The sequence below is a fragment of the Tachysurus fulvidraco genome, chromosome 14 (assembly GCF_022655615.1).
Source record: "Tachysurus fulvidraco isolate hzauxx_2018 chromosome 14, HZAU_PFXX_2.0, whole genome shotgun sequence".
In the NCBI taxonomy this organism is placed as follows: Eukaryota; Metazoa; Chordata; class Actinopteri; order Siluriformes; family Bagridae; genus Tachysurus; species Tachysurus fulvidraco.
In genome coordinates, this window is record NC_062531.1 from 19466563 (window position 1) to 19475194 (window position 8632).

The 8632-nt window shown below is 40.8% G+C and overlaps 1 protein-coding gene across 1 annotated transcript in view; it reads left to right on the plus strand.

Moving 5' to 3' along the window:
* The first annotated feature begins 2631 nt into the window (after positions 1 to 2631).
* Positions 2632 to 8632, plus strand: part of fgd (faciogenital dysplasia) — a 46089-nt gene continuing 40088 nt past the window's right edge. Inside the window, exon 1 of the mRNA XM_027167282.2 lies at positions 2632 to 2919. Within this exon, the coding sequence (XP_027023083.2) occupies positions 2898 to 2919 (22 nt within the window). The 5' untranslated portion in view covers positions 2632 to 2897. The remainder of the gene's footprint in view (positions 2920 to 8632) is intronic.

Below are 8632 nucleotides of genomic sequence, written 5' to 3' on the forward strand. Positions count from 1 at the left end.
AGCATACATAGAGCCCGAAGGTCTACAATACACACACTGAACACTATTAATACCCAAGCAATACAATAAATCACAATCACAAGCAAACAGAGCTGTTGATTATTCATTTCAGTACATGTTGTTGTTGTTGTTCTTCTTCTTCTTCTTCAAGAAATACCTGCTCCTGAACTATGTTTGGTGAAATCTGAAACAAAACACTAAGAGTGATGTCCTACAAGACCATTTGAATTCACAGAGCTTGCTTTATGCACAGGGGCATTGTCATGCTGGAACAGGTTCGGGTCCCTTAGTTGTAGTGAATGTTACAGTAATTGACAAAGAGATTCTATACAATTGATTGCTTCCAATAAGCATAAGAAAGAACCACATCTAGGTGTGACGGTCAGGTGTCCACATACTTCTGGCCGTATAGTGTATTAAACTACATACTAAACAAAGAAATCCAGACAGTTATTCCTTCCAGACATCAGTAACACAAATAGAAATGGTTTCCTTATCGTACAGAATTTGTCTCTCCAATCCCTCAATCCTGGGAGTTGTTCCTTTGTTAAACAATGTGTATCATTTTAAGAGAAATGATCATAAATAATAAATAGTTATTATAGCTCACTTAACTGCCATCTACTGCAAAAGGAAGCTGTGCATCGACTCGCAACCCTCCACCTGCTGCCTTGTCATCAACTGTTTAAAGAAAAACGTTCATCTGCCTGGAAAAGGACAATCAGCAAACAGACAATAGTTCACTGCTCACTGGCATCTTTCTGGATTCTAAGAACACTTCTCGAGATTTTAGGCCAAAGAAATTAAACTCACTTCAAAGTTTCCATTCACAGCCTTTCAGAGAAATGAGGCTTTGCCCAAGAAGTAATGGGATAAGTTGGCCTGGTCTGATTAATCTTGTTTTCTTTTCTATCATGTGGTCTGCCAGGTGCGTGTGCATCTCTATCCCCGGGCAGAGATGGCAATATAATTCACTATGGGAAGAAGGTAAGCCGGCGAATGCGGTGTACCACCTACCTAAACATTGCTACAGACAAAGTACACCACTTCATTACAATGGTATTTCCTAATGTTACTCTGTCAGCAGGGTTAATGCGCCCTGCCTGAAATTGTTCTGGAATGGATTGTATCACACAAGGTGACGAGTTCATGTTGACAATTACAAAGTTTTCCTGCTAAATTAAGTTTGCTGCTGATGTAGCTGCTTGGAGACAAAAAAAATCCAAGTATCATCACATCTGTAGCTTTTGGCATGTAACGTTAACTTTCAACTTTTAGTGCTTGTTATCTTATCAGTTCTCTAAAAGCACAACTGGGATTTATAAAAAAATTACTAGCTCACTGCTAAATGACTAGCAGTGAGCACAACTGTAAAAGTAGACAAAGTGCTAGCTTACAGACAAGCAGTTGACTTGTGTTTGGACAGTTTTCTTAACTGGAGTAACAGTTCTATGTGCTTTGTTGTTGTTATTATTATTATTATTATCATTATTATTATTATTATTATTATTATTCATTTTAACATTTATGTTCTCTAGATTCAAATAGAATTTTATGAGAGTTTGATTCATATACCAACAAGACTGCGTTAGGAAATGTTAACCATGAACTTGAAAATGGGCAACCGGCCAAAGATGAGAGTTAATTAACCAAGCCATTATTGTGTGGTTCGAGTCATGACATGTGCAAGGCACGTGGGCACCAAGCTGACTGAAGAGCGGCAATAAGGCGGAACTAATTTAACCTCCTCCTGCCCCCAGGGAAGGCAGAGACCTCATAATCCATTCTGTTGACATTTGGTAAGGAGCTACTTGAGAATTTTTGTAAGACACACAGATATGGTTTCTATTCTTGGGAACTTTAGCACTACACATGGGGAACCTAATGTGATAGAGAACACAGCCAAACATAGAAGTGTGTGTGTGTGTGTGTGAGTGAAAGAGAGAGACTTTTATTCTTTATACTTTTTTACTTTATATTTCTTTATATACTTTTATCAATTATTAATCTTCTGCAGATCTATAGGGTATAGTGGGAACATCCTACTGAATAGCATGTCCGTCCATCCCAGGACACACACTGCATGTTTTAGGGAGGTAGGAGAAGACTACAGATTCCATAAGAACAAACATTGACACTGGGTTAGGAGCCACATCAATGTTTGTTGTCCCATGTAATTGCCTGTCTGTTCTGTTAAACCTATTGGTACAGTAATGGGGAGCCTTTTAATTGTGTTCCTATAAGTTAGATCCTATAAGTGCAGGATTTGTGTTGCATATCAGATCAGCAAATGTGAGCTACCAGCTTTAAAGGCAGTATCTGTAGTGCTGGGTCAGTATCTTCTCCCCATGAACATGTTTGGGTTATTCAGTTTCCCCTGAGAGATAGAGATAGAGAGTGAGATTGAGTGAGAGAGAGAGAAATAGAGAGAGTAAGTAAAAAAGAGAGATTGTGTGAGTGAGTGAAAAATTGAGAGAGAGTAAGTGCGTGAAAAAAAGAGAGCGAGAGGCGAGAGTGTGTGTGTGTGTGTGTGTGTGTGTGTGTGTGTGTGTGTGTGTGTGTGTGTGTGTGTGTGTGTGTGTGTGTGTGTGAGAGAGAGAGAGAGAGAGAGAGAGACTCACTCTACGGGAACTGGACAGAGTCTGTAGAAGGTTAAATGGATCGATGCGCAAACTAAAGAAAGGAAAAAGAGCCTCGAGTCTGGGAGCAGATTTAGTGACCATTTATCGTCTCCTCCACAACATATTATCCTCATCACCACAACGAGCGAAGCGTCTGTAACAAATGGATAAAGTAAAGCTGGAAAGTTTGACGTTAATTCGACCTGCACTGAAATAGAGTGGGAAAAAGAGTGGAAAACATACCGCTTTACGACAGAGGACAGTTTACACAGAAAGATGCAGGGAATCCCAGCAACCGGTGAGTATTTTATCATTATCGTTGTTATTATTATTGTTATTATTAATACTTATACACAGTTTGTCAACATTTATTTCTGCACGTTCCGTTACATTACAGCGTTATGTAGCGTCTGTACTGAGCGTCAGCTCTTGTGTTTTCTGATATTTCAGCTCACTTTACGGTGCTAAACTAAACTATGCTATGCTAATGACACAGTAAAACTTTTGCAGGGAAGATAATGTTTAGTATCGTTGTTGGGCTGAATGGTGTCTCCAGGAGGAAGGCGCTTATTCATGTGTGTGTGTGTGTGTGTGTGTGTGTGTGTGTGTGTGTGTGTGTGTGTGTGTGTGTGTGTGTGTGTGTGTGTGTGTAATGTCAACTTGGGGAATGTTTAGTCCCTATGTTGTTGCTATTGGACGTTAAAAGAGAAGTATAAACAAAGAGAGACAATGCTAGTAGACAAGTGTGGTGCTGCTTTGGTGAATTAATGCACTTTCACAAACTTTCACAAGCAGTGTAACATAAAACAGTCTTCTGAGTAACCTGATGCTTCTGAGGATAATTTACATCCTCACCAATAGTGTTGTAGTCAGTTTACTTTCTGCTCAATACCATGTTCAGTGGCAGAGAATCATTTCTCAAGTTCAAATGAAGTTATTGCACCATCTCAAGTCAGAGCTGCTACTGTAGTTGGTTCCTTTTTGTTTAAGACCTGAATATGGGGGACTTGAATAACTTAAAGACAACATTTTGAAAAAGTAAAACGTTTTTCTTCCGTTGCTATTCATCCTTGGAAAAATTAGTGGCGATTCCATCAAATCATTCATTCATTCATTTTCTACCGCTTATCCTAACTACCTCGGGTCACGGGGAGCCTGTCATCGGGCATCAAGGCAGGATACACCCTAGACGGAGTGCCAACCCATCGCAGGGCACACACACACTCTCCATCAAATCAGTTAAAAAAAAAAAAAAAAAAAGAAATAAAAAGTTTTTCTACCATTTCTACCGTTATTAGGGAACCTGGCACCTATACCACAAGAAAGGAGACAGGGTGCCAACCCATCGAAGGACATTCTCACACACTACAGACAATTGAATTGGGAGATGGAAGGAAGGAGGTGAATTGAACCTCCATAGATGCGAGGCAAATTTCAAACTCTATTTTCCAGTGAGGAGCAACATGGCTTAGAGGGTAGCACATTTGCCTCACACCTATGGAGGTAGGGGTTCAATTCTCCTCATTCCTGGGTTCAGAATGTGTGTGAGAATGTCTTTTGATGGGTTGGCACCCTGTCTACGATGTCCCCTGCCTTGTGTTCTCAGTATATATATTTATGCATGTATGTATTTATTTATTTATGCATTTACTTATTGGGATTTTCTAGGCAGAACGAAGTAGCAGTCATCCTAAACAATTGGTATGTCTTATGCTTAACAAGGACATTCTTTTTGGGTGGCATGATGATGCAGCAGGTAGCACAGCTCCAGGTTCTCCAGTTTGATCTGAGTTCAGGAAAAGAGTTCAGGAAAAGTCTATGCACACTTTTACGTATTCTGAGCAATTAGTGCTTCTGCTTGGTTCACCTCTGGCTTCTCTAGTTTCCTCTCAACAGCCCCATAACAAGTGTTACTGGGATAAGGCTCCAGGTTCACAATAAAGTGGTTCATCATACAAAGAAGGAAACAAACATGAGTAGTGTTCCATAATAGACCGTGCCCTACTGAGACTAGGAACACATCATTCTACTGAAGAAAAAACACATTATGATTTTTTGTTTCATGTATTTCATAGAGCTTGGCAGTGTATGAAGTAGTCCTTTTATTTGGAGTATGGTTATATGACTGTTCAAATCACAGTCTCTGTATCATACGTCATAGCTAAGAGTGTTCTAGTAAAAATCAGACTTGAATACTACATTACTGATAAAAAAAACCTACTGTTTGGACTGATAGTGTCTCTCTTGGGTTCACTTTAGATGAATGCTGGCTTTGTGTTCAGTTTTTGCTCTCGACTCTTGCTCCTGACTAAATTCAGAAAGTGTTATGACCTGCAGGATGACAGCAGCTTCTCATGGCATTGATGACGGCAGTGCTGGCGTAATTATAAATGATAAACTACATCACACTACATTTTTTTTGGGCAATTTCAGTATTTCCCTAACACAAACTGACCAGCCTTCTCTGACAGATAACTGATTGGACATGTTAAACTTTAAAAGAAAACTAGCAACTAAACTTGCCAATTTCTTCTTTTCATTTCTTAAATAATGATATGTTGAATAAAAAGCTTTTTGTAATGTGGCTATTCTGTTTGTCAGTAGAACCTATAAGAACATAAAGGACTTTTTTGTACTTGGTAAAAATTGTGAATTGTCTTTATTCCTTGGATACTTTTAGGATTTATCACCTGTATGCAGACTTTTGACTAAGATCATACTTTTTAATCTACTCCCAATCTCGTTCTATAATTTGCTTAATGAAAGTGTTTATTGGGGCAGTTTCTGTAAAATTTGTAAAAAAAAAAAACAAACACAATTTTGGTAAAGAGGTATTTGGGGTGAGATCAATCCAGATCAGCATGCAATTATCCAGCAGACTCTAATTCCATAGCATCACCATTTCCCATCCTGATGCCTGTTTTGGCTATAAGGCATCACATAAAATCACACACCTCTGGAAGGGATACCCAGTGACCTTGTCATCCTACCTTAGGTTGTGTCCATTTTAGAGATATGGAATCTTTCCAGTCATTGAATTGGCACATGGTGACACACTGGTATCTGTTACCTACACCAGAGTACCCAATCACACGGTGTCTATCTGTAAAGGTCCGTGTCACTATTTTCAGGTGTGAAATAACTGACTTTAACAGACAGAGTGAGTGTAGCTTTGTCCTGAACTGTACGTGTGAATGTGTCGCCATTACTTGCTTGGCTTCAAGGGCCTTGAGTCAGTTGTTTCTTTTTCACTTCCGGTTTAATTGAACTATCTCTTGCTTCGGATAATTGTTAACTTCTATAGCTGCTCTAAAATCTTCTTGAACCATTCTGTCAGGTTCACAAGGTTAGGTCTTAAAACGAATTAAGTCAAATTAGGGTCTCTCTGAGAACAGCACAAATTTTGGTAAACGTCCTTTTGGACAATTTTAAAGTGGCTTGAAACTCCAAAGCATGACGATCTCTCTCTATTTCTCTTTAAACACATTTCTATCTGAATTTTCTGAGTTGTTGACTTTCAGTGACCAGACCTGTGACCATTAGGATCTAGGACTCTTTTGTATCTGTCTAATTCACAGACTCACTCTGGGTAAAATGTCTAAATTAAACAATGTCACATTTTGTTAGACATAAACCACACTTTACAGGGTGTATGTTATCATTTTATCAGGAAACCAAAAACACATATTTCAAAACATTGTCACCATACGTCGAACCACACAGCTACAGGTTTAGTAGTTTATGTTTGCTGCATGGGGTTTACAACAGCACACACAGCAAGTTTCAGATACTATGTTAGTTCAAATTTAGTTGGAACCATAGCACACAATGAGTTCACTGTAACACACGTTGAAGTTACTTTTGAACTTGGTTTGAACCACAGTATGTCGGGTTCAGTGTAGAAACTAGCCTGTAATTCATCTCTGTTCCCACAGAACTGTGTACCGATTCAGGTACTTTAAAATGTTTGATCAGAATTGCACTTGTACTTGAACATCGCCTTTTGAGCGTTCCAAATTGTGTGTTGGTGTGGGGTTGTGGGGTGTATTGGTTTGCTTTCAAACTGTTTGTTGATTTGTAACAAGGCCTGTAATTCCCATGGGAAGCAGTGGTTCCTCATTGACAGTGTGAGTGAACATATGAGCAGAAAGATAGTGTTGAAATTGAAGCAGGTGATTAATGACCAGAGGGATATGACACCAAAGAAGCAGAGTGAGCTGTGTGTATGTCTGTGTGTGTCTGTGTGTGTGTCTGTGTGTGTGTCTGTTTGTGTGTCTGTGTGTCTGTTTGTGTGTCTGTGTGTGTCTTTTCTAATTCTCTCTCTATATGCTCACAGCAACAGCAGTGGAATGAAAGGGTTTTTCCTGTTAATATTCTTTTGGCTGTGGGAACAAACTTTGCTCAAAGGGTACACACACACACACACACACACACACACACACACACACACACACACACACACACACACACTATAATTTGTATCTTGATTTATCCAAGGCCTTGCTTAAATAGTGAATGAAAATGTGCAGAAATGATCTTTGATTTGTTTATTTGTGTAAAAACATAATCTTTTAGCCTGGCTCCGGTGTGAATGTTTGTTTTCTGATATAATCAGCATGCAAATTTCTTAACTACCTGTCAGAGGCAGATGGTGACTTTTCCAATAAGGGAAGTGTGTGTGTCTGTTATTCATAGACTAACAAAAGTAATTAATGTGGAGTGTATGTGTGTGGAGCGTATGGTGTGTGTGGGTGTGTGTGTGGAGCGTGTGTGTGTGTGTGTGTGTGGAGCGCGTGTGTGTGTGTGTGGAGCGTATGGTGTGTATGTGAGTGTGTGTGTGGTGTGTGTGTGTGTGTGTGTGTGTGTGTGTGTGTGTGTGTGTGTGTGTGTGTGTGCATTGGGTGTGTGTGTGTGGGTGGAGTGTGTGCAGTGTTTGTGTAGTGTGTGTGTGTGGAGCGTGTGTTGTGTGTGGAACGTGTGTGGTGTGTGTGTGGAGTGTACGTGGAGTGTGTGTGTGTGTGGAGTGTGTGTGCAGTGTGTGGAGTGTGTGTGCAGTGTGTGGAATGTGTGTGTTTGTGTGGAGCGTGTATGTGTGTGTGGAGCGTGTGTAGTGTATGTGTGGAGCGTGTGTAGTGTGTGTATGGAGCGTGTGTAGTGTGTGTGTGGAGTGTACGTGGAGTGTGTGTGTGGAGTGTACGTGGAGTGTGTGTGTCCGTGTTTATATTAATAACAGAAGCTTTTGGCTGTGACTGATGTGACTGTACTATAAACACTTTCTCTCCTTTTGACTGCTTTCTCTTTACAGGAAGATTCTATCTCTTTTTATAGCTTTTATTATCTTTCTGTCGCTGTGGAATTGAGTTCTTTATTTATTTCTGTGTCAAAAGACCTCAGGCAGCTCGAGGAGACTGAGCAGTTCACTAAAACGTGTCTCAGGCACTCTGTGTGTGTGTGTGTGTGTGTGTGTGTGTGTGTGTGTGTGTGTGTGTGTGTGTGTGTGTGTGTGTGTGTGTGTGTGTGTGTGTGTGTGTGTGTGTGTGTGTGTGTGTGTGTGTGTGTGTGTGTGTATGTGTGCGTGTATGCGTGTATGTCTGTGTGCACATGTGTCTCTGTATAAGTGTGTATGTCTGTGTGTATGTGTGTGTGTGTATGTGTGTCCGTGTGTGTGTGGCCTTTTTTGGAAGAATCATGTTTTTTCCCCTTGCTGGGTAAACGAAAGGAACAGAAGTTGCTGTAGGCTTGCGTGTGTGTCTGCGCGTGTGTGTCTGCGTGTGTGTGTCTGCGTGTGTGTGTGTCTGCGTGTGTGTGTGTCTGCGTGTGTGTGTGTCTGCGCGTGTGTGTGTCTGCGCGTGTGTGTGTCTGCGCGTGTGTGTGTCTGCGCGTGTGTGTGTCTGCGCGTGTGTGTGTCTGCGCGTGTGTGTGTCTGCGCGTGTGTGTGTCTGCGCGTGTGTGTCTGCGCGTGTGTGTCTGCGCGTGTGTGTCTGCGCGTGTGATTGGGGAGAGAGAGAAAG